The 27,377-nt window shown below is 34.9% G+C and overlaps 1 protein-coding gene across 8 annotated transcripts in view; it reads right to left on the bottom strand.

Annotated features, from left to right (window-relative positions):
- RBMS3 (RNA binding motif single stranded interacting protein 3) overlaps window positions 1-27,377 on the bottom strand; it is a gene marked incomplete at its 3' end in the record, with an annotated part of 671,965 nt that overhangs the window by 58,619 nt on the left and 585,969 nt on the right. For all 8 annotated transcript variants that reach the window (XM_081285615.1, XM_081285621.1, XM_081285618.1 and 5 more), the window contains one exon: window positions 6,104-6,214. In XM_081285615.1, coding sequence (XP_081141741.1) covers window positions 6,104-6,214 — 111 coding nt within the window. The remainder of the gene's footprint in view (window positions 1-6,103; window positions 6,215-27,377) is intronic.

The following is a 27,377-nucleotide window of genomic DNA, read 5'->3' on the forward strand; positions in this document are numbered from 1 at the left end:
CTGTGCACCTCGCTATCTACTGATTCTTGTGCAAATTTAGGTTACTACATGATACAAACTATATATGAAAATGTTTCCTATACCTTCAGTATAATGTGCATGATTTTGATGATTTTCTTTGATGAGATATCTATGTGTGTGTGTTAGGTCAAGATGCATGTGTGAATTGGCTTTATCTTTTGTTTCTTTGATTATAATTTTTTTCCACATCTTTTAGCATTATATTTCCTTCTTTCAACTATCTGTTCATGCTCTGGCATTTCATGTGTTAAGACTTTTCTATTGCATTGTTAATTTATTTTTATAAATAGCAAAAAGTTTAATAGTAGCAAATAACTATTTCTTGATACTCGACTTTCACTTAATATCTACTTGTTCATAGGTTGTACAACTACCCTTCAAAGTTCATTTATTTTACAATAAGACTAAATAAATTTTAAAAGCTATTTCTATCTCTATTTTCTGTCTTGTGTGTGTTTGTAATTAGTTGATTTTTTCCCCTGAAAATGCATTTAAGGAATTGTACTCATTATCATTTTATGATACTATTTACTGATCTTGGAGTCAATATGATACCTTATATGTCACTTCTTACAATTCTCCACTGTGATACTTATATTCATACCTAATAATGGATAAAAGACACTCTTAAAGTGCAATGAATAATTTTCACCTGGTACCACAGGAGTTTTGGAGCAGTGAAGGAGTGATATGAGTGAAAGACACTAGAGAACCATGGGAAATCAGTGGAGGACCAATTACAAGATAATTTTTGTGAGTAGCTATGGTCACACCATGGAAATCCAATGATGTCACAAATCATCAGAGGCTCAGAAAAACAGAAACTAAACGGCAGATAAGGAACGTTCAGAACAAAATCTTTTTATTTCTTTAAACAGATTCTGGTGACATTGTAAGCCACTGGTGACCAGCAACTGAACAAATAAAAAAGAGATAAGAAACTTGTAAAACAAGATTGTCATGCAATTCAGAGATTCTCATAATACAGACAAGTCCCCAGTGGCTTCTGCTAAAGCTTACAATAAAGTGATAAGAAAATATGGATAATGGGGCTTTGGTTCCATCAAAGAAATCCTGTGACCCAAAAAAAAAAAAAAAAAAAAAAAGCAGAAAAGCTAGAAAAATTCCTCAAGGTCAGCAGAGCCATGGACTGACTAAAAGAGTAACACTGTTTGCATGTGATTCATTTCTCCTAAAGCCTATAGATTGTGTCTAGCTTAAAAATGGGTAGAGAATTGAACAATAAATATTTGAAGTGGCAAATTAGAGAGAAAGGCATATTTAACTACATGGCACCCATTTCAAAATTTGGGGTTACATGGGATGAAATATATCTCCTTTATGAAGATGAAAAAGAGGTTTTAGCACAATGCAATTATTTTAGCCAGGAATCTTAAAAAGAAAAGTGGGACAAAAACCTGTGGTCATCAACACCCTTCAAAAAAAAAAAGAGAAAAAAAAAGAAAAGAAACAAATTCTAATCTAGCTCCACCTCCCCCCATCACTCCTGAGTACTGCCCTATTCTGAATGATTCACTGGATCTCACTGCTCTGTGCCATTGGGATCCATCTGTTCCTGGAGCTGAGGTCTTTATCTCAATCTCATTCCTCACTTCTCACATTTGGGTTTTTTTTTTTTTTTTTTTTTTTAGAATTTTTGTGAGCTCAGATCTCTGAAAGACTCTGAGGAGACCCAGGATAGAGACACTGTTGTATAGTTTTAGATTAACTAGCTGCAGCAAAATGGTGGAGAATGGATTCGAGAACATTGAGACTGAAAGCAGAAAGTGCAGTTAGGACACAGATTATCACACAAAACCAAATGAGGCTCAGAGCAGAGCCTCTGGAAATGTGTCAATGAGACACAATCAGTGGGTCTTAAAAAATAATTGTATATGGTGGTAAGGGAGAAGGGCAGGATCCACATCCAATCCTAGGTGCGTGGTTTGGCTGCTGGTATTAGTTTGGTCATAGCATAAACTTGAAAGAAAACTGGGGCAGGAACAAACGAGATGAAGAGGGTTCAGTTGGAAGGAAGCTCAGGGAAAACTCTTGAGATTAGTTTGGGCCATGCTGACTCTGAGAAGTTGGAGGGAAAGTTACATGGATATAGGAAGTGGTTGGATAAATGATTTCAACATTCTAAAGTGGGGTTAGCATTGAAGACTCAGACTTAACAGTCTTCAGCACAGAAGTCAGGGTTCAAAATCATGAAAGGGCATGAGATTGCTTAAGAAAATCATGTGGCCTGAGTAGTAAGTTAATAATGAAATCCTGATTTAGCAACCTATGAAAGAAAAGAGAAAGAATGTTCTGAGAATTTGGAGGAAAACTAGGACCATCTTGGGCAATGGTTACAAACTGGGAACTCTGGGGATAAACTGGATCTAGTATTAGAATATAAGTAAGATTTACATCAAAATCCAAAAATTCAGTTTATCTTAAGAAATTGGAAGGTGAGACTACTCTAGATCTTTATATCCGTTTGGGAATAGCTGCCTAGAGTTCAGCAGTGGCTGTGGTTCCTTGAAAAGGTGTCCATATTTCAGGTTGCCAAATGGACCATCTCTCCCTATCATTTGCCCAACAGTTAGGAAGAGAGATTATTCTTATTCCACTGAAAATATCTAAAACAAAATCTCAATATCATGTATATCTGTATGATGTGACTATGTTTATAATACTAGAAAATATAAAGAAAGTTATATGATATATTTCCAAGGTATATGCTTGAACTCAGTCAACTTCATTCATTAACATGACTTGGCCAGGCTTCAGAGAAATTTGAGTTTGCAACCTTGGAACACTCTGTGATCAGCTAAAGGGGTGGAGACTTTAAAGAAGTCAGTTATATCACTTGAAATGAAACAGATGAGGGAGTTGTACTGTGAGTTAAATAGTGTGGTCCAACCCTTATGGAGACCTAAATTGGACTCCACTACTCAAAATTTACTGGAGGAGGAGGGAAAAAGGACAGCTTATTTTATAAGCACATACCAACACTGGACTAGGTACACTATGATTTAATACTCACAACATCACTGGGATATACATATTATTATTCCTACTTTGTAAAAGATGAAGCAAAGGTTCAAAGAGAATAAATAAGTAACCTGATTAAACATGCACAGCTTAATGAAGGGGTAGAGCCAGGCTTTGAACTCAAGTTTGATTCCAAAGCCCATTGGACTTTTCATGATTCCAGGCTGCTTTCCCATCAGTGGAAATGTTGGAAAGAAGCAATTAGGTGGGAAACTAACCTCCACTACATAATAGCCACTCCAAATGCCAATGAAAATTTTAGATAAAATGAATATATGATTGCATATCAAAGGATTATAGTCACAGCTTAAGAAAAAATTATAATAGCATTCTAAACACTAAACAATGACATTTTGTTGAATGAATCAACAAAGTAATAGTCTTTTTCTGCCTCCCTTAAAACCTCATTAAAATTTAAACTTTTGCATACTATCATGTTATACAAAGGCTTATAATGTTTCTAAGCATTATTTAGTTGCAAATGTAAAGGAAGAAATGAATAGGAAAAGAAAAAAAAACTAGAGGAAATCTGGTGCTAAAGCTAAGCACATGTTCAAAACTTCTATTTTCTAAGTAAGGGAGCAGTGTCTATCATTATTGAATTACTATTATTTTTGGCTGTTACCAGCTGTTTAAAACTTGTGGATACAAATAAATGCATGCTTATTGAAAATGTTCAAATACACAAGCATATGTTTCTTGTTGAATCAATGATTATTATAATTCTTAGTCTGTTCTGTATCTTTTAGCTTATTTTTTAATTTACTAAAGGATTTCAGACATATATTCACTTAACCCAGTTCTTATATTATCACTAGTACAAACACTTAAATCTTAGCAAGTACTGGTTTTGGTTTTGATTCCAACAGGTAAAATTTATAAGGGGTTTCTATGATTTACACTGTAATTTCTTTTTTTAATTTACCAGATTTCAGCTTTTCATGCAATGCAGTAAAAATGCATTTCTATGCTCATAAAGAATTTATAATCATTGAAGGAAAAGGAAGGTGATAATGGAGGCAGTCTATAATGGAAATATAATAAACTTTAGGCCTCCCAACACTTCACCTAGGCTGGGGATGTAACTCAGTGGTAGAGCACTTGCCTAGCATGCACATGGCCTGGGTTCAATCCCTAGCACCAGAAAAAAAAAATTAAGTAAACAAATAAATGAAAATACTGTACTTGGGACTTGCTTTATTAGTAATATACAAATTGACTACAAATAATCTTTAGCCAGGCATAGTGGCACACTCTTGTAATCCTAGGGGCTCAGGAGGCTGAGGCATGAGGATTGAGAGTTCAAAGTCAGCCTCAGCAAAAGTGAGGTGCTTAGCAACTCAGTGAGACCCTGTATCTAAATAAAATACAAAATAGGGCTGGGGATGTGGCTCAGTGGTTGAGTGCCCCTGAGTTCAATCCCTGGAACCACCTCAAAAAATAATAATAATCTTCACACATTACTGAAAGCAATAAAAATACTATCTTCAAACTCTATCTCCTTGATGAAAATGATCTGTACCATAGTTTATAGTTAAAATTATAATAATTATAGTCTGAGGAATGACTTCCAAAAAAATATAGATCTGAAACCTAGGAAAATTTGATCCTGACCAAGCATTCAGATAGGTAAGTTATCATTAATTGCTTTTTATATGTTCAACAACTGAGGCCTTAGAGAGAGGCACTTTGTTCATGTTAATAAAACTAAATGTCCTTATTGAAACAATGTGACTCTTTCCATTAAGGTGTATGGATTTTCTTATTTAGGGCATATTAGTAAGGTCTCAGTGGTCATGTCAGAAACTTCTTATATTCTATAAAGCCTATGAGTCAACAACCTCTAAAAGACAGCAAGCCACCACTATAAGGTAACATTCCCAATGCACAGCTAGTGCGCATACGTACATAGATCTCTGAAAATGATCCCAGCACCTCTGTGGGGAACCACAGAAGTGATGACTAAGATGCATATAGACTTAAGGATATAAAATTATAGAGTTCAAAGGGCCCCATATATCAAGTGCAAAGCTTCAACTATGTGGAGAAGGAAATTATGACCAGATGATTCTATTTTCCTGAGGACAGAAAGAAAAGAAGGTCTCAATAAAGATTTAGATCTAGGATTCTTGATTCTTGGTCCATTATTCTTTCTAAAATATTTAAGCTGCCTCAGTCAAAATAAAATCTATTTTATTTCTACATCTTTAAAACTGATAAGATTATCTGCACTAACATTAATAAAAAAAAAACTTTAACTGCTAATATCACATGCTGTTTTCACCCTTCTTAATAATGGCAATTAACAAAATTTTAGTATTTTAGTATGTATCTGCCTTCTTGAACATATGGGGAATTATCTTTAAAAAAATAATGAAGTTTTGCTCATGATTCCAAATGCTTTGTTGATATAAAATCAAAACTGAAATAGATATTTTCTCAGGACAATTCTGTTCCTCAAGGAAAAACAAATAGGACTAGTCAAAAATATCCAACTTATAAGAAAATAGCAAGCACATTAGATTCCCTTCTTTCTTTTCAATATCATCTTTGTCATCCTTTCCAAAAGAATTCAATTATGTCAAATTCTCAATAGATTTTCATTAATTTAAGCATTGATGATAAAATAAAAAAAAGCTTTTTATGAGCATAGTCAGTTGGTTCCTTTAGCTTGTGTAGAACCTGTTAATGATATATTGGGTGAACTGGTAAGCAGCTGGGAATGGTAAACCAAGCTTGAGTACATAATCACAGGTTCTAGATTTGCAGATGCACTTAAGAGGTTTCCTTTCCCAAAACAGACATTATACCTCACACATTGCATTCTAACTGAAGTTTAAATGCAACACAGTTGAACCCTTAACTTTGTCAATGTGAGTAATTTTGCCCTGGAATTGAACATGCATGAACACGGCTTATTCACACTGGAACGTGATAGGTGTGTTAGATGAATGTACAGAACCAGTTTCACTAACAATGCCAATGAAAACAGTATCACTTCTTAGTGAAATCCAAGAAAACAAAACAAACATCAACTCACCGTTCCTGTTGTTCCCAATGAAAGGTGGTTCATCTGCTGTGTCAGGGGACCCATCATGTTGGTTGGCTGCATGGACATAGGATGGTCCATGGTTGGTGTAATCACAGCACCCTACAAGCACATAAATGTTCATCTGAAAACATATTCTGCAGGGAAACTTTTCTTTTAATTAATTATAGTAAACTATGTTTTTCTGTTAACATCAAATCCATTTACTTTTTACTGAAAAGACTGAATTTAGCCTCAGATGATTTTTATATTAATGGATGTCATTTTGTGCCTGATAAATAGATGGCATTAACAACTTCCATTTCTCTGATGTGATTTATATGTGATATATCTAAACATATATCATTTATATTTCTAACATTTGATGTAGAACGTATTCAAATAAATCATATTTGAATACACTTTCACTGTTCTATATGTAAATTTCTCTGACTAAAAATATGAATATTAATGAAAATTCACTATTTTTGATATTCAATAAAATTTTGGGTTTATTCCACTTGTCCGTGATTTATATAAGTAATTTTTACCCCCACCCTCTGGTACTGGGGATTGAACCTGGGGGTGCTGTATCATTGACATATATCCATGGCCCATTTTAGTTTTTATTTTGAGACAAGGTCTCTGAAGTTGTCCAGGCTGACCTCAAACTTGCAACTCCCCTGCCTGAGCTTCTCCTGTAGCTGGCATTGTAGGCATGCACTACTGTACCTGGCTACATATGTATTTTTGATAGCCCCCATACTATCTAACACTAGGGGAAAAAAATCTAACACTGAAAGAATAAGGCAAGCTCAGATGGGTTTTTGACTGGATGTCTTTGAAAGACATATTAAAATCTAACATTAATGACCTAAATATTAAAGGTGCTGTTTTCCATGTATTTTCCTCCTGATCTTTTGACCTATGTTCTATTTGTACTTCTGACATAATTCAAAAGAACACTGACCTCTGTTAAAATGATTGAATTTTTATGTTCATCCATAAATTATAATTTTTCAAAAGAGGAAAAATGTCAAGGTTTTTATAAGATGTTATGAAAGGTGTGTTACTAGAATTCATATTTTGATTCCTTATAACTGTTGGAAATACAAAAAGTATACATTTGAAAGATTTTCATGCATGTACCAGGTGTTATAAAGCTAGTGAAGAATGGAGTCAGGACCTGGTACTCTTCTACTCCTCTTTCCCTATCCTACTAGGGACAATATTTTTTTTAAAGCCAAATTTAAAAATTAGGGTTGGATGGAAGTTTTCAGATTATATCATTATAATACCCCATTTCAAAGATTATAGGTCAGAAGTTCATAGCAATCCATTCAAATACTCAGTTGTAATAAAATAATTTATACCTAAAACATTATTTTTCCCTAAATATTATTTTCTTCACTGTTACTATTTTCCCCTGTGTGTATGTAAATATTTTGAAGAAATAAACTAGGACAGATGCATGTAAATAACAAGATCTCAGCACCCAAACTAATTACCCATGAGCAAATGTTTCCTAAAATATTTTTGCTCAGGATGATCAATTACGTATGATATTATTCAAATCCAACTTTCTCACTGCATCTATTAAAAGATAGGCTACCACTCAGCCTTCCCTATGGGCTCCTCCCCATTCTTTTTCAGGGAGAATACAAATTGAATCAAATATTTAGAAATACTTGATATCTAGAACCAGTTTTCTTCACCAAGGCATTTGGACTTTCATGCTGAAATCAATCAGGAAACATATGCTATTTCATAGGCCTGTAATTGTAATTAAACCTAGTTGTGTGTTTGTGTTTTTTGAATTTCTTGATGCTTTATTGAATTACCTTTCATCAGGATATTTCTTAAATGAGAAAGATAATAACTAAGATAAACTTTAATTTTAATTCAGACAGATCATTTTTTTCTTCCTGCTTTGTGAAACTCTTTACCAATTTTACCATTTTTTTTCCTTTTTTTTTTTTAAAAAAATACTTACTGGCCTTCATTTCAGGTATTTGTTGTGCCAGACCAGAAGTAAACACTTTAAGAAGAACTAGGGTTCTTCTTAAATCACCTAGGGATAAATTATAGAATAACCTCAGAGTTAAGATGGAAGTCCTGGAGCATTTCTTAATCAAAATGTGGCACTTTTACAACATACCAATCCTGAGTAGCCACCAGACTTCAATTCTCTTTTTGAACTTGAGACTTACGCTTTCTTCTTAGAATATCTGCCCCTAGACATTCCAACAGAGCTTAGCTACCACAATTCCAGATGCCCCTCAATCATGGATCATTTATGTAAATCAGAGATAAAGACCAAATTGTGTTTGTGAGGACACTTTCTTCTCTGGGTCCTGAAGGTCACCCTTTCCCCCACAGGATTCCCCAACGGCTTGTGAGGTAGACTTTCTTCTTTGTTTGGGAGGCATATGCAAAAGTGTTAGGGCAGTGTAGCCCGCAAGGGACAAATCAAAATTTATGCCTGATAAGAATAGAAGGATTGAATGCCTGCACTTGGAATTAATTTAGGAAGGACTGTCTGGTCTCTTAGAAAGCAGTGAATAGGGACTCATTTGATTACAGACGCCAGTGTGCTGCTTCTGTGTATCAACCAGGAACCTGACAATCAAAAGGAAGAGTGGGAAGGGATTTGTCATAATTTGAAATTGTAAATAGCAGCATGAGGCACAGAATGGAAAAATAATGTAAGGGAAAAATTCCTTTCTTAAATAGATCAGTTATTGTAAATGAACCATAATAAAAGAATGTGTAGGTGAGCATATGTAAGAATATACATTCTTGTTCACATTCAATACAAATATTCAGTGGATAAAGAATTCCCATATAAAGAACATTAATTCTTTAATGGGAGAAATTTACAATTAGTGAATTAGCTGGATATAATTGAAAAAAACAAAACAAAACACTTTTTTTTGATGATACTTTGTCAGGGACCATTTAAGGAGTTTTAAGTGTTGACTATCTACAACAAAAGAAAGGTCCTTGTCAGTACTTTGCTTATCAAAGATAACAGAATCTCTTTTGTATAGCATAGACTAAAAACAAATAAAAAGAAGAAACAGAGAAAAGGAAGGCATAAAAGAAAGAGAAAAACCTTATGGTGGTTAAGGTAAAAACTAGTGCCCTCAACCATAATTGCAGCTTATTAAATACACTGTCAACTCTATTCCCACTCAACGCATTTAAGCCATAGACTGAAGAGTGTTTTGTGACAGATGTTGCCAACACATTAAGGGTAATTTTGTTTACTTGAAACGTATAGAATGTGCTGTCTGACAGAGTTCACTTGGCAAACGGGAAAACAAGAGGAAACAGATTTTTCATTTTAGCATCTCCGGATGTCTGGGTTTGCTCAATGTTTAAGCTGCAAAGAAAAATATTGTAGCACGCTGTACTATCACTAAAAAAGCACAGTAACCAGGCAGATGATGGGAACATTGGGTCCATTTGAGTCACCGCTTCTGAAAATACAAGGCTGCTCCCACTCCATAGACAAAGGGTAGATATAGTCACCCTAGTTCTGAAATCAACAATCCAACAGTAATTTGGGTAAAGTTTCCAAAGATCTTCCTGTGTGAATTAATATACCTGACCCAAGGGTGGACAAAGCATGTGTGCTGTTAACCTTTTGCCAATATTTGAAAGCAACTTAAAGTCTTTGAAAGTTCATCAGTTTCCCAACTGAGATATAAGACCATGCAAATCAAAGAAAACATTGGGCAGCTCCTCTCCCTTCAGGAGCACACATTGCTGGCTTTTTACTCAGTAGTGATGCCAGGACGTGGACCAATTGATATTCTTGTGACAATGGGTATGCATGCCAGACCAGAGATACTCCAACTATGGCGAGTGGGTCGGTAGCATCAACAGACCGAGTATTTAGACTTTCTGTGTTTTAGGCCCTGAATGTGTTTTAACAAACTCTGCAAGTGATCCTGGTTAGACACTAAAGTTTGGGAACTATAATTTGCCTATGAACTGCAACTGTCTAACCACTATTACAGTTCTAGAGGCAAACGCTTCCCTCTGGTTTACTTATGCTGTTTATCCATTATTGGTTTTAATCCAGTCTTATTAAGGGGCACAAGCCTGAATCTGATAATCACATTATATCTCATTTCATTCAAACAAACCAAGCCTGCCCTTGAGCTGAATAATTCAGGCCTAAGCTGATTCCACATGCTTCCCTTTAACCAGTTTGATTGTATTGCAGTGCATTTGAGAATCCTTCCTCTTTGGAGTCTTAGAAAGTCTTGTATTTAAATCATAGCAGTGTCAAAGTGAAAGGTAAGAAGGTTATTTGGACAAAATAAGGTGAGAAAGTTATTTGGAGATTATTAGTGGGGAAAAAAAAGAAAAAAGAAATATCATCCCCACTTCTCCTCTTACCAAATAATTACTGTCAAAATATTTATGGCCCATGTTATACCATTTCTTATAGCAATTTATGTAAAACTGTAACAGTGGTCCCTTCACCTTCTGAATATAGCCCTCGTTGCTCTCTTTAAAACCTCCTTGCCCCTCCTGATCTGGAGAGTCACAGCCTTTGGTACAGAAGTCTCCTGTGCTTCTCCTTTGCTAGCACAGCAATAAAACTTCTTTTTCCTTTTTCTCAAAACTGTGTCCTCATGATTAAATTGGCAATGATTGCACTGGGGACAGGGACCAAGCTTTCAGTTACAAAACTTTAACGAACTCTTCAATAGTAATTCAACCTTTTACAAATAAGATTTAAGCATCTTATCCTTCTTTCCCATGTGTCAGATTTTTGTCCCTTTGTTTATTTCTAGAATTAATATCTAATTTAGTGTGTGTACATCAATCTATTTTTGACATAAATAAAATTAAATGCAGAGAATGATATAAGGTTATAAGCAAACGAGTTAGTGTAACTTATTTTCTAATAGCAACCATGTTTACATAATATGTGTGGCATAAAGGTATTCCATTTAACTTGGAGAATAGCTATACAAAACGTAGTGTCCCACAAAATTACTGAGAAACCTCCTGTTTCTTGTAGTATATGCAGAGAAGTTTAATCTCTTTCATTTGTTGACGACAGCATGGGTGTTTTCAGGGTATAGGCAGAGGATAGGGTTTAAGAAGGGCTGGTATTGGGAGAGAAAATAAAGGAAATAAGTCATTTCCCCCATTCTTACAAATAATCTTACTAATCTTCAGCTACTGGAGAGACAATCTGACTTTTAAAAATTATGCTTGAAATCCAGGAAGCCTCATCTTTGGAAGCATTTTGTAATGACCTCCAACATGGTAAGCTGGCGGTCACACTGGGCCTCATAATTGAACCCTTTCCTCTTATTATTTTATAATTGCTTTGTTCAGTGGTATGCCTTCCAAGACCAGAAGAAAAAAATATATATATATACACATACATTTTTTTACATATTTTTGTAATCTCTACAAATAGAAATGGCATGTAATAAATATTTAAAATAGTCTTTGTAAATTAGTTTTATATATTGATAGCATACATTGTTTTATTAAATTAAAAAACAGCATTTACTAGCACTTCTGATTTCAATTGTCCAATTAAAAATGGTTAGCATTATGTCTGTTTTATTCCCTACTCTATTTAATGTCTATAGTGCTGTTTATAGTATAAGGTACATGATATATGCTTCTTAAATATTTATTGGAAGGATAATGAGAGAACAAAACTTCAAATTATAAAGTACCTAGTGTTTTGAAAAACTTCCATAGTGTTCCCCATAATGGCTCTATTAGTTTATATTACCACCAACAGTGGATCAGAGATCCCTTTTCTCCACATCCTCATCAGTATGTGCTGTTATTATTACTATTCTGACTGATGTGAGATGCTATGTCATGGAGACTCCTCAAAAAAAAAAAAAATAGATCTACCAAATGATTCAGCTATCCCACTTTATGTTATATATCCAAAGAAAATAAAATCAGCCTACCAAAGAGATGCCTATACATACATGTTTATTGCAGGACAAGTCACATTAGCTAAGGTATGGAATTAATTTAGGGATGAATGAATAAATGAGATACCTACACACACACACACACACACACACACACACACACACACACACGAATATAATTCAGCCATAAAAAGAATGAAATCCTGTTATTTGCAGCATCATGAATGTAACTATAAGATATTATATTACAAGAAATAAGCCAGGATTAGAAGTAAAACTACTGCATGTTCTTTTTCAGACATGAAGGCTAAAAATACTTGATCAGAATAAAGAATATTTTAAAACTTCAGGGAAAAAACTTGATTGCACAAGGGGCAGTTCAGTTTTAAAAACATGTTTCAGTTCATATATTTCTGATTTTGTCTTATCTTTGACCACCCCACCCTTAAAAATAAGATCTAAAATCCACAGAAAGTAAAAAGTTCCACCAATGCTATTTCTATGCAAGTTATTTTTAAAAAGTGGGTTTTTTTTGTATGTGCATTTTAAAGTGTTTCTGAACCAGAGGAGATATTTTTGCTGCTCATAATTGGGATGAAGTATTCATTACACCTAGTGGGTAGGTGCCATTGATTTACACCCCACAGCAAACAGGACAAGTCCCCACAATAAAATGCTGGTGAGGATCTGGGGGAAAAAGTGCACTCATACACTGTTGGTGGGACTGCAAGTTAGTATGGCTACTTGGGATAGTTTATATTACCATAGTGAAGATTCCTTAAAACACTAGGAATGAAACTATCATATGACCCAGCTATATCACTCCTGATATTTTTCCAAAAGAACTAAAATCAGCATACAATAGTAATGCAGGCACATCAATATTTATAGCAGTGCAATTCACAATAGTCAAGTTATAGAACCAGCCCAGGTGTCCATAAAGAAAATGTGATACACACACACACACACACACACACACACACACACAGAGTTTTACTTTACAAAAAAGAATGAAATTATGGCATCTGCTAGTAAATGGATAAAAATGGAGGACATCATGCTAAGTGAAATAAGCCAAACTCAGAAAGTCAAGAGTCAAATGTTTTCTCTCATACGTGGAAAGTACAGCAAAATAAGAAAGAAAGAAAAAAAAAAGTGGTAGGGGAGAGGAGATCCTATGAAAATAGAAGGGAGATGATTTGTGTAGAAGAAATGGATTGACAAAGGGAGCAATTGCAGAATATTGACCATGTACTATACTATGTACATGTATAAATATATCACAGTGAATTCTGGCTTTCTGTATATCTATAAAGTGCCAATTTTAAAACAAAAACAATAAATAAGACCAGGAAAGTAGAAGAAGAGAACAGGAGGAAGAAGGAAGGGAAGGAAAGAGGAAGTAGTGAGGATGGAAATGGAACAAATTATATTTCATGCACATATACTTATGTCAAAATGAACCCTACTATTTTGCTCTAATAAAAACATTTTATAAAAAAGAATTATCCAGCCAAAAAATATCATTAGTCCTAAGGTTTAGAAATCCTGTATATACAAACACATACATTCATAAACTCTATTTATACAAAATTAGAAATAATTTGTCACTGCAGTAATTAGAAAATGGAGCAAAGTATTTATCCACTGTCTCTTCCTTATAAGTAACAGCAAACAATAGCTACTGTGCTGAGATTAAGATACAAACCAGTCTCTTACAGGTCTGATATTTAAATCAAATGCCCAAATTCTATATTTGAACATGGAAAGGAAGTAATACTATTATGGTTTTTAATGGCTCTATGGTCATTATGAGTTCAAAGATATTTTGTTACTTATTTTGGAAATGTGATTCATTTGACTGAGTTTTTCTTTCCTAAACTAGGACAGGATTAGATTTAACTGGTATAATATTTGGACTACTACATAAAATGTAGCTATGAACCAGGGGAATGATGTTTAAAAGAAAGACATTGTACATTGCTAAATGGTAAACGTCAAAGAATTATGTACGTAGGTTGCCTAATGAAAGAATATCTAGGCCACATGCGGTGGCGCATGTCTGTAATTCCATTGGTTTGAGAGGGTGAGACAGGAGGATCGTGAGTTCAAAGACAGCCTCAGCAAAAGTGAGGTACTAAGCAACTCAAAAGACCCTGTCTCTAAATAAAATACAAAATAGGACTGAGGATGTGGCTCAGTAGTTGAGTGCTCCCGATTTCAATCCCTAGTAACCCCTCCCCAAAGAATATCTATTAGTTATAAAAGCAGAGTTTTTTTTCTTTCACTCTTAATCAAATATTATTTAGGTTGGTTTTATATTCAGTTATCATTAATTGTTTTTAATGTAATATTAAAATACACTAAAGCCAAATTAGTTTTATTCACAGCGACCATCTTAAAAGAATCCTAATTATATACTATGCCTATTCAATTATTATATTCAATTATTATATTATAATTATTAATTATAATTAATAATACTTAATTATTGGTTAAGTACCTACCTACTAATACAATGGTGTCATTTTGAATGAGAATATGAAGTAAATATGTCACACTGATAGTTCTTACCAAAGCAGGTGCATAGATAAGTAGGACTATCAACACTGATTTTTTTCCTGATCCTTTAGACTTTTGCACCTAATATGAAAGAAACATGTTTAGTAGTAGTTATTAGTGTTTTTAAAAAGCTTCTTTAGAAACCTAATTAAGCAAAGTAGATTTTAAGTATATTCTATTATTGATGAAGGGCTAAAAATCTGAGAATTTGGGGCTAAATATTTTGTTGATCAAAAGTGCAAAGAACACTTAGTTCTGCCATCATCAAGCTCTTATATCTGGTTAAAAGAATGGATCCGATTAGTATTCTGTTATGCAGATGGGTTACTATATTTCTTTCCTTTTATATTTCTACTTAAGGAGATCATGATTACTGGGTCAGTGGAAGTATTGATTATTCATAGATAGATCCCATGATCTCTCTAGCAAGCTTCTTGTCAAAGAAGCTCTGACAAAGGGCAAACTTGTGTGTGGTTAGTGTCTGGTTCCAATCACATAACCAATGATCAGCTCTCAGCTGGAGGTATCCACAACCCACAACATATGAGTTATGAAAATCTATGTGCTGTTGCTATGGTTTGCACATGGGATGTCTTCAAGAACTTCCATGTTAACGCAGGAAGTGAAATGATTAGATTATTAGAGATTATTATTAGACCCTATCAGTGGATTAATCCATTTGATGACTTAATACTTTGAATGAGCTACTAGGTGGTTACTAGATAGGCAGGTAGGACATGGCTAGAGGAAATGGGTCACAGGGGTTGCCTTTGGGTTCATATATTTTGTCCCAAGCTCCTCCCGCTTGTTCCCCCATCTGTCTTGAACTGAGTAGATTTCCTCTGCCCCACCCTTCTGCCACGACATTTTGCCTCACTTCCTGCAAGAGCAATAGAGTCAGCCAACCATGTACTTGGACTTCTGAAACTGTGAACCCAAAATAAATTTTTCCTCCTCTAAGTTGTTATTGTCAGGTATTTTAGTCACAATGACAAAAAGCAGACTAGCACAGGTGTGGTGTAGATGATGTGGGGGAAAAATCAAGCTATTTGTGTGGGGAAACTAGTGATCTAACTGAAGTCCTTTGCTTTGCAGCGGCCCTCTGGTTTATGTCTTCCCCATAGAGATATATTACATTGTTGAGAGCCACAGTAGAGTCGGGATAGTACCTGGAAAAGCTGTGTATAATTGCTGTGACTGGATGATGCTGGATTGAAACAGGCTGTGTATTCAGTTGTATATAGACCCCTGCTGTCCGGCAATAGGGCGGCTCCTGCTGCCTCGGGCACCCGCCCCACTACTTTTGAGTTCTCTGAGCCCTGTTGAGGGTGGAGAGAGTCCCTGGGGAGTGTGCACTCCCCGTGAGAGTTCGGGCAATAAAGTAGTTCCTGTTTGAACCTACAAGTGCCTCCTGGCGGCTTGGTTATTTTGTGCCCAGCCAGACTGCAGCATTACATCCTTCCAAAATTGATTTGAAGGTATCAAAATGATCAAAACAACAAAAATTAGAGATAACTATGCCATGACACCACCAAACAAATGAATCCAAATATATTTCATCACCTTCCACACTTCTCAAAATATAATAGAAACCTTTGATTTCTAGGCACTATGTTTCACTTCACATTGCCCTGTAGGGATGAATGGATAGGGAGCTGGGATTTAAACACAGTTTGTGCTAGCTGCTTGAAACTTCAAACACTGTAATAAATAAACTATATAATGCAAGATTATATTAGAGACAAGGAGAATAGCTCCATTTCCCTGTTTAAACAATAAACAAAAAATTTGAATAATACTTTAAAGATGAGCAGAACCAATTTTTCATAGTTTTTATTCCAAGTGGAGATATAAGGGAAACCTTGTTAAGCTACCTCTCTAATAAAGTGCAATCTAGATCTCATTTTTACAACTGAGTGAGCTTAAATGTGTAGGAGGAATTTAACAGTAGAGAAGGCAATTCAGTGATGGAATTGAAACATTTTCTATTCATGCTTTCCTTATTCATGTAAAGTAAATGAGCAGTGGGGACACCAATAAGCTTTTGCTTTACTGCTGTGTTATGGCATTATCTATATCCAAAAGAAGCCTTCTGTAGGTGGGTCTAGGATGGTCTTGCTAGCTTAGTATACACGATCTACTAAGATCACATGGCTTCCCAGTTACCCTTCCAGCCTGATTCCCCAAGTCCATTTATAGGAAGCCTCTCTTTCCACCACACTGTACTACTCATTATTCTTTGACCCTCCTTAATCTCTTGCCTTTGGTATCTTTGCCAGGAATGGTGGGCATCTACAGCAGGTTTGCCTATGTCCTCTCATAAATACTACATTCTAGGCAACATTTCCTATGACTGATCCAAACTGTTGGTCATTTACTTCTCTCATAACATTTTACACAAGACATGATTTTAATCATACTTTACTTCTCCCCATGGATTCTAAGTTCACTTACAGTGAACTTACCAACATTTGTAACACCTTGTACATTTGTTTTTTAATGGTCCTAAAGCCTAGCACAGTGACTTTTATGAAACAGTTGCTTAGTTAATGGTGCTACGTTACTAAACAAGTGAAAGGCACTTGGTCATTGTCCAGGGCTCTTATGGCTTCAACACAATGCAAAAAATAAAATAAAATAAAATATCAGCAGTTCCATGCTCAAACTGGGCAAGGGTATTCAACTAAATAACAGAAGCATTCTCTTGATTTGTCAAAAGGATGAACTTTAAAAATTCATCAAGAAAGAGAAAACGTCATGCTAAGTGAAATAAGACAGACTCAGACAAATCAAGGGTCTAATGTTTTCTCTCACATTAAGAAGGTAGAGCAAAATAAGGGGAAAAACAGTGAGGGGTTGGATATAATAAAGATACAGGAAAGGTTGCTAGATTCCAAGAAGGAAATCAAGAGGGAAGGAAGAGAGACCTGAAAGGGGTGGAAATGCAAAATTAACTTAATGAAATTAGCTATGTATGTATATAAATATACCAGAGTGAATTCCAACTTTATATATATATGTAGAAAGCACCAATCAAAAATAAATAAATAAATAAATAAGTTAATAAAATGAAGGTTGGTAGAGAGGAAGAAGAGTAGGGGAAGGGAAGATGGGGACTGAAATGGAATACAACCAATTCTTGCATGTATGATTTTTGTCAAAATGTACTCAACTACTATGTATAACAATAATGCTCTAATAAAAATTTTTTTAAAAAATCCAACCATCCATTTTCTCTGTTTCCCTTTAAAAATGACCCTATCATTGCCAACTTGACCTTCTTGTTATTTAACATGAGAATTCCAGGGCTTCTGAGGGTCTCTCCTTACTCAGGGAATTTTAACATTGGTGTTCCCCACATGATTTTTGTTTTGTGGAATAATTAAATACACCCAATTAAATGCTGCAAAACTTCCTTTACATATTATAGCCAAGGCACAGAGCCACAAAAGCAGCTAAGTTTCCCCCCGACCCCAAGGGCTTTCCCATGTTACAAACTGGCTTAATAGCCATGCATCTGTGTAAGAGTCTTGTCAAACCTTGCTGTGAAATAAGAGAAGAAATGCTTTATTTGCTTGTACAGCAATCACTTTGTATACCTCCAAGTGGATTTTCAATGTACAGGAAGTTTCAAATGCATGTCAGATGCAATATTGCAGGGCTTTTTTCTTCTAAATGATAAGGCAAATTGGGTTCCCGGTAGATGTCTGAATATTTATGGACCCCATCTTTTGTCTAGTAAAATGTTTACTTGACTTTAACTAGCACTCAAGACTTTGAGCTGTCATAAACCTTCTCATTAAAAACTTCTCCTTACTGACAAATAGACCCAAAGTCCTGGCTGTGTATCGTGTTCAAGGTTTTGCCATATCCTGTTGGTGAATGGGCCTGGGAAATCATTTCTCAAACCACAGGGGTGATCAAGAGGAAAAGCTGCCTGTTCTCTTACTTAGGGCCATTGTTTATAGTGTATATTGCCGGAATATGTCACAAGGCACCTCAATTCTGACTGTTACTAGGAAAGTAGCTATTCTTTGTCTTGCAATTTTCTACAAAATGCACTTCATTTTGTGGTCTCTCAGAGGACATTTCTGGGCTATATCTTTTCTCCTTTAAGACATTTTTAAGAATTTGCCTAGTTGGAGCTAACAACTCAGCAAGATCCAAAAATAGAGGTGTAAAGTCATGACTCAATTAAAGAACAAATTTAATCCCTTAAAGTTACTCTTTCTTGAAGTATTATTGTTATTCACATGTCTCAAACTCAGCATAAGCCCTATTGATGAAGTGTTTTCTAATCTAATGCAGAGATCAAATATGTCCTCGTGGAATGGGCATATTCAAAGGTAAATTCTATGTTAGTTTTAGTCAGCTCTTTCACTGCTGTTACCAAAAGACTTGAAAAGAACAATTAGTGAAGGAAAAAGTTTTTTTTGAGGCTCACAGTTCTAGAGGTCTCAATCCATAGATGGCTGGCTGTATTGCTCTGTGTCTGAGGTAAGCCAAAACATCATGGTGGAAGGGTGTGGCAAAGGAAAACAGCCCCAAACATGATAATCAGGAAACAGAGAGAGAGAGCTCCCCTCACCACAGACAAAATATAAACTCCAAAGATATGCCCCTGACTGACCCTTCTCCTCTAGCCGCACCCTCTCTGCCTATAGTTACCAATTAATCCCTATCAATGGATTAATATATTGATTAGATTGAGGCTCTCATATCCAATTGTTTCACCTCCAAATTTTTTTGCACTGTCTCATACATGAGCCTTTGGGGAACACCCCATGTCTAAAGCTAACAGCATCCAATCAAGATATATTCTGAGCAGCTTTCAAGATGTTAATTAATATACATCAAACTGTCCAGTAGGTGAGATGAAAGGCAGCTTTTTTGTTGCTATTCTTTAGAATCATATTTGTTATAGGATTTGTGTCAGAAACTTAGTTATATGCTTTTATCCACTTGGATCTTATTGTCATTTCTCCTAAACAGTAATATGTGTAATTTTACCTTTGTCTTAGTTTAATAGTATGGTCTCAACTCTTCTAATTCCTTGTTTCTCAAAGTGTAATCTGAGACCAGATAACACAGGAGATCTCAGTGCAGAATCTCAGGAGGTCTACTCCAGACCTAATGAATCAGTCTGTATTTCAATACATTTCTCAGGTGCATCCCATTTATGGCAAAGCTTAAGAAGCATTGTTCTATGTGCTGTTGATCATGACTCTGAATTTTCTATTGCCTGGCTTCCAAAGAGATTCTTGGTTTGGTTCATAATCATTTTATTAATTGTCTAATTCTTACTCAAGGGCCAAACAGCTTGAAATAATCTTAGTAACATTAATATGCCTCTTCATCATCACCACAGACTGGCGGTAAAGTTTAGTTTCTCAGTCATCTTCAAGGGGTTTTTGCCTTTCTCTATAAAATCTCCATTACAAAAAGAAAAAGACCCTTTCTTCTCTTATGACATATTTTTGTGGCAATTCTCCCACTGGAAACATCATTCTTTCCAAATAACATCTTCTGTTTCACCAATGTGCTAGACATAGCTATTGGAGCCAAGTGTTGGAAGAGGTGCTGTATGCCTTGTAAAACAGTAAGGTTGAGTATCTAAAGTTTTTGGTTAATCCAGTATACATACATACCACATAATGTAAGATAAGTGTTAGTAAGGGGTTTAAAGTAGAATTAAAAAATATTGCCATTTGTTAGAAGTTGAGGAAGTTAATCAAAACTGCTGAAATTAGATTGAAACTTAAAAGTTTTTATAAGTTCACTTTGACAAGGTGTTTATCCTAAACTCCTGACTCAAATTTCCAACTACTCACTATATGTAGAATCTCAGGCACCACAAAACGACTGTATTCCATCCTGAATATCTTTTTGCTCTTTCATCCTCAGAGCATATTCTTTCTCCTCTTTTAGATTCTTGGAATAATATAGAAACTTCTGGGTCATTCTTGCCTTCTCCTTCATCCCCGGTTAACAATCCTGTAGTCTGGTCCCTACAATACCACAAGTGTTTCCAAATCTGTTTTCTTTTTAAGATCTCTCATTAAGATCAATTCAATTGCTTTCTGTGGTGTACCTCTGTCATTCAGGGCTATAGATATTTAGTTTTTAATAATCTCTCCACATGTTATTCATTCTCCACAAAAAACAATTCTGCCTTTTCAATGTAAAACTGAAAAAAATAAAAAACCCTAACCAAACAACCCCAAAAGACAAAGACAAACCAAAACAGCAGCAATAACAAAAAACCTCCTTTAACATGTTCTGAACCCTCTTGCTGTTGGATATAGAGATCTGTTGACTTCTACTAATCAGAAGCACCTGCAAGGGAACTCTGTGGAAACCAGTTTAGAATAAGATATGAGCTGAGAATGGGGCATCCACTTTATTGTCCAGGTGGCAAAGAGGACAACACAATTCCATGGGTGGCAGCCATGGTGGTCACTTCCTCACCAGAGCTGTGAAGGGTGATTTGGGATCAGCGGTGACCAGGGTACAACTATGCATGTAATAGGACCTTTAGAAATACATTGTCGTCTGATGTTCAACATTTATTTTCTCTCAAAACTAATCTCTGGTAAAGATTCCTCCTTGTTTAGAAACTATAGGACATAAAAGATACATGTAAATTTCACTGTTTTTAATTTGTTTTCAAAGCTAGATGAAGTGAGACACTACACTAACACCATTCTGTCAAAAAAAAAAATAGTTTAGAAGATAGTTTTATTCAATCAAAAGGTTCCTTGAAGAGAAACAAATACTAGAATGGGGTATTCAGATTTTAGTGTTTATCATAATGTGGCCTCAATGATATACAATTTTTATATTATCTTTCAGATTTTCTGTCAAAAGGAACACAAAGCTAAAATCCATTAAAGTAAACTTACTGTAAAATGCTTTTTCTGACCTCTCAGTCACCAGCTGAAATTACAGTTATTTAAGTTATGTATTAAAGTTATCCAGTTTTTTTTTTCTTATCTTTTTCTTTCACTTTTTTCTCTTAATACTCCCTTTCCTTTCTCATAGATTATTTGTGGGATCGGCAAGGAAATGAATGTTCAGCAAAATCAGGCAATTTGACTAGCGTCAGAGGTTTTCAACATATACTTTTTCTTTCTTTCACGCAAGAGCAAGCCTGGAGCCGTCTGCCTGCCAAGAACTACATCTTTCATTCTCATCATGGAGGCGGAACTCCCCCCTCCCACTTCATCATTAAAAGGCAATCTTCAAAGGCAGTTGTTTTTGCTTATTCCCATTGTGACAGATGTTTTATATCATCTACCTCCACATGCTAGCTCATCTGTAAAGGACTGCCTGCTCTCAGCAGCCAGCTGTGGAAATAGCTCCATTGTCATCTGTAGCCATTCCCTTGACCCTCACTAAAGACCTCATGCAAAAGCAGGAAAATAAACAGCCCTGATAACTTCCTTGAAAACATTTTCAGGGTAGGAGACAGCCCCTTCTTGAGGCAAGAGCTCTTTACAAGCCAAAGTTGCATGTAACAAAAGAGAAGCAAGCTCATTTGGAACCCTCAAATGTCACCACATTAGCCAATTGTAATCCCTAGTTTAAGGAATAATGACGAAATGGCATCTGCGGGCTTGATTCAGCTGAAAACATCTGGTGACTTAGTACAACTTCAATTTGTTGAAATACACATCAGTTGATCATTGTTTTTTTTTTTAATTTTTTTTCTTTTGATAGTATAAAGTTCTCACAAAGAAATGTTTATATCACCAATCGTCCAACTGTAATTCATTCCTTAAATGGATAGGCAATTCAAAATAGATTAGGATGTATTTTTAGAAACAAAAATTAATCTGCATTTGAAGAAGTCGATCTTGGATTTTTTTTTTTTTTTTGTAATTGACAAAGCTAGATTTCTTTTCATAATACGAATGTTATCCCCTTCAAGTATTAAGAGGACTATTCAAATGAGAGTACACATGCCAAACTATCTGCAATGGCAGAGCCCTAATAACCTTTTGAAAGATGTTTTGGTGACTTGTGGATTTTAGAATCAAGGACATTAAACAACTAATACACTGATTGATACCTACTGAGTGCCCACTATGTCTTACTTTGAAAGAACTTAAAGTTAAGTAACCTTCACAAGCAGTAACTACGAAAGTTTCAAAAATGTAATGCAGACAGAGTAATTAAGATTAAATTTTCTCACAGTTCTAAGCATTGGAAATACTGTCGAATACTGTCTTCATTTAGTGTAAAATTTGGGCTGGCTGATGCTCACATTCAACTCCCTGCGTCACAGATGAACCCAAAATTTCTGCTTCCCCCTCTAACTTAGGCCATAGGCTGACTAAGCTGGACACCTCTACAGTAGAAGACTGTGGTCTCCATAAAGCAGCTTAAGATCATTGAGTGCCAGGCTGAAGAACAGAATGTAAGAAGGAAATTGCTCTTAAAACCAAAGGATAATTGTAGGCACACCAGATTATGCCTAAACATATCCTTAATAGGTAGCTTAATTACCAGGATCAAAATTTCTTTATAGGGCTAGATTGCTGATATCCTGTGGGATGGATGGCTAATCTCTGAAGGAGAGTTGAGATAATTACATATGTGTTAATTTCCGTTGTCAATCACAGCTCATTTATGAAGAAGGCCTCTTTCACCTTAGCTCTAATAAATGACAGTTGTCAAACTACTTGTTAATGCACTGGTAATATTTTACCATGCCAGGCCTCCTGACCATTTTGCCTACAACCCCCAAATGTTTTTATTCAATTGACAGTTTTTATTATTTGCATGACTGTAGAATAGCAAACAGATCTTCCACAAGTCTACACAGCTACCTATTCTGACTGGTATTTTGTAAGATTAAAGAGCCAAAATGTTGAGTTACAATTTCATAATTTCTTTCACAAAATAGACCTAATGAATAGTAATATCTAATAAAAGATGTTTCTACACAGTGTTCCCAAGTATATAAAATTTGTACTTTATTAAAAATAATAAGCTACATTGGTTTATGATAGTTTCTGTGATTTTCAAAATAAGTATTTCTCTTATACACATCCATTGGAAACCATAATGAAACAAGAACTCAATTCTTAAAGTTAAAAACACAAATGACATGCCAAGAATATGTCCACATAAGGAATGATGATTTTATGATTTTATCCCATCCTACTTAGTACATCTATAGTGTGGATTCAAATGAGTAAAAGTTGAGGGGTTTTTTGTTTTTATTTTTTGGTACCAGCAATGGAACCCAGTGGTGCTTAACCACTGAGCCACATCCCAGAAAATTTTTATTTTATATTTTGAGATAGGGTCTTGCTAAGTTGCTTAGGGCCTTGCTAAGTTGCTGAGGAACTCTATTTCATAGGAACATGGAGCCTGCTGCTATCTAGAATTCCCGGTTCCCAAAGGTAATTCTGGGAGGGAGTCAGAGGCATGCTCAGTATTTAAATAAAATTGTGCAAAATAGAGAAATCATCAAAGACCTTCTTATTTTGATTATAACTACTAAGAGACAAAATTACAATGAGATTGCAGCAGGAGAGAAGACAAAAATTATAAGTGGAATTAGCAATTGTGGCAATTACCGACTTCACAAAGTGTGTGCTAAGCAAGGGTTAGCATGAAAACTGTCAGTCTATGCATTAAAATGCCGTTCAGATAGCTGTATTTCTTTCCCTGGAAGCTTCACTTTCTCTTCCTTCCATGAGAAATTCTCTTTTTCTGGTCTTTTATTCTATCTGTTCATCTCGGGTGTCTTGGAAGAGACACCATAGGACTTGATGCCACAGACTGGTAAACTAAAATTGATTTTATTTCCCTGGGGGAATGGGCTGGGACTCATGATTGTCCTTTGTTTGGACCCAACTTAGTTATTAGAAGCCACTTGATGAAATCGACTGGATTTATTTCCAGTATTAAAACTCCTGTATTTGGACAATTATTCTCCAAGCCATTATATTAATGGAGGATTATAAGCAAAACCTCGTAAGTATTTTAAAATAACTGATTAGGAATAAACCTTACAGACAAGTAGGATATATTCTGTCTTCATTAATGATTTATTTCTCATTTTTAAAATGATGTGAGCCTATATGAAAATAGATGAAAAAAGGCTATATTTTGTTTTATTTCTAATTTACAAAATAAGTAACATCTAATAAAAGGAAAATGATGGAATAATATTACTCTAGGAGAACTATTTGAGTTAGGTGTAATTCAGAACTACTTGGTCTTTTTTATTTAGTAAAGGGAGTGTTGAAAGAATAAAAGGGTCTCTTCTTCAAAAACAAACAAAAATTATTACACAATGTTTAAAATGAATTACATGTTATAATGATAAACCATCCTGTGTGTGGTAAATTGAAAGGGATTTTTGCTATGGTTTCAGAAAGGGCTCTAGTTAACATAGATTTAACAAATACAGTGACACTTTTTTAGATTGTGTTTTTACAAAACTTTCTCACAATTATTCATTATGTGTTCCATTTGTCTTTTATGTTTTGTTTTTCTGCAGTATTGGGTATTAAACCCACGAACACTAACACTGAGCCATACTCCCAGCCCTTTAGAAATTTTGTGTTGAGACAGGGTCTTGCTTAGTTGCTGAGGGTGCCTCTAATTTGCAATCCTTTTGCCTTGGCCTCCCAGGTTACTGGGATTACAGGAGTGCATCACCACACTAGCTAACCTACCCGTTTTAAAATGCAAAAACTGTTATTAACTTGATAAACTAAAACATCTCTAAAATACTCATGTTATTGTGGGCCATATGAATGGTTATGAAGATTAAAAATAAGGTCTATTAACTTCAGATATCATCCAACATTATATAATTTTGAGCCACAAAGAATTAAAATATGATGCTATTTAAATAAATCTGCCACCAAAGTCAAAGCTCTTAACTAAATCATAAAACTCTTTTCCACTTAAAATATAACAGTGGGATTGCTAAAACATTAAAAGTATCTTACTTATGCTAATTTTATCAAAATTAATGGACATAAAATAACATTAATATTTTGTATTCTACATACAGACAGAACCAATCATATTTTTTATTAATTTCTCAAATTGATTTGCTGTGGGTTAAATTAATAACCTCAAATATAAAAATTTAATGAAGAATCAAACCAGATATAATGAAACAGAATTGGTGTCAACCAGATTGAAACATACCTGTCCCAGTTCTGCCACACACTTGTGTGATACTAGAAAAATCAATTAACCTCTCTGAGTCTCACTTCCTTCATCCATAAAAACATTATTCTACAATAGTCAGGTTTATCTTTTGTTGTAGCACATGAAATATTATCAAGAGCCTCATAAGGAGATGGAGTGAAGAACTTCTCTGTGACCTAAAAAGGCAGAGTATTGCTCCAGAGAGAAGATTCCAAATTCAAAAGCCAGTGCACCTGCTTGCTGATGCCTAGAATTTTCTAGAAGGCTAATTTTTTTTATTGCAGATTAATAAAAAAATTGCACATAAGCCAGTCCATTAACTATTTCCAACCAAGATACTAATCACCTGAAGGCTTTTTAAAAGAAGCACTCCCTCTATAATTTGAGGTGGAATGGAAGGCTACTTTTTATTTCCTCTGGTTCCTCTCTGGGCTCCCCCAATTCCAGGTGTGCATATAGACAGGAAGGCATGCGCGTGCACACATGAGCGCGCGCGCACACACACACACACACACACACACACCTCTACACTCATTCTATGTCAGAGCCTGCTAATTATCTCAGAGTCCCATGTATCTTTCTCCAATAGAATTTATGACTAGTTTAATTTCATGTTAATTGATAGACTAATTTGACTTCTCTCTTTCTTTCCCAATATACTGGAAATTTCATAAGGATAGAAATTATACCTGACTTACTGTCTACTACATCCCTGTTTATGGAAAGTTAAAAATGTCAGGCACATAGCAGATTCTGTAATAAATATTGTTTAAATAAAAAAGCAAAAGATATGTGGAACATCCAAGTGTCTTCAAGGAAGGACATCCCCAACCAGAGGAAAAAATGTTGACTATATGGCTGAAGTTCCTAAAAACAAATTATACCTGGTTGACATTGTACCAAAATCTGACTTCAAATATTTGATGTTATTGGTTAGTATATCTTTATTTTTTATTAACCATTTTTTCCTTGCTTGTACATAAGTTCCATTAGAAAGAAACTTTTATTTTTATTCGGTTTTATTTTGAGAGGATATACTAGAGATTGAACCCTGAGATGCTTTACCACTAAGCTACATCTCCAGTCTTCTTAAAATTTATTTATTTATTTATTTGTTTATTTATTTATTTATTTTTGAGGCAGGGACATACTAAGTTACTGAAGTTCTTGATAAGTTGCATAGGCTGGATTTGAACTTGGAATCCTCTTGCCTCAGCCTCCTGAGTTATTGGGATTACAGACATGAGCCAGTGTACCCAGACTTTGTTTAATTCTGTTTTCTATTCCAAGTTCTTAGAACATTGCTGGGCCCATAGCAGACACATAAGAAGTGTCCAATAAATGAAGAAATGTGAATGAATGACTCTGCCTTCATTTTTCTAACAAGTTTACTGACTTAAAAGCAATCTAAAACCTTTAGAATTAAAGAAAGAAAAATTAGAAAAAATGCACTTTTTTATTTTTTTAAGATTTCATGCAATATAAATTTTACTGATTCTACTAAAAATATTCCAGGAATCATTTAATCACACAATAGTTATAATTTTCAGCTCTTAAGCTATCCCTTGGAGGATTCTTAAATACCTTGAGATTAATAAAATTTAAAACACATT

The sequence above is a fragment of the Spermophilus citellus genome (assembly GCF_964194105.1).
Source record: "Spermophilus citellus genome assembly, chromosome: 3".
Taxonomy (NCBI): Eukaryota; Metazoa; Chordata; class Mammalia; order Rodentia; family Sciuridae; genus Spermophilus; species Spermophilus citellus.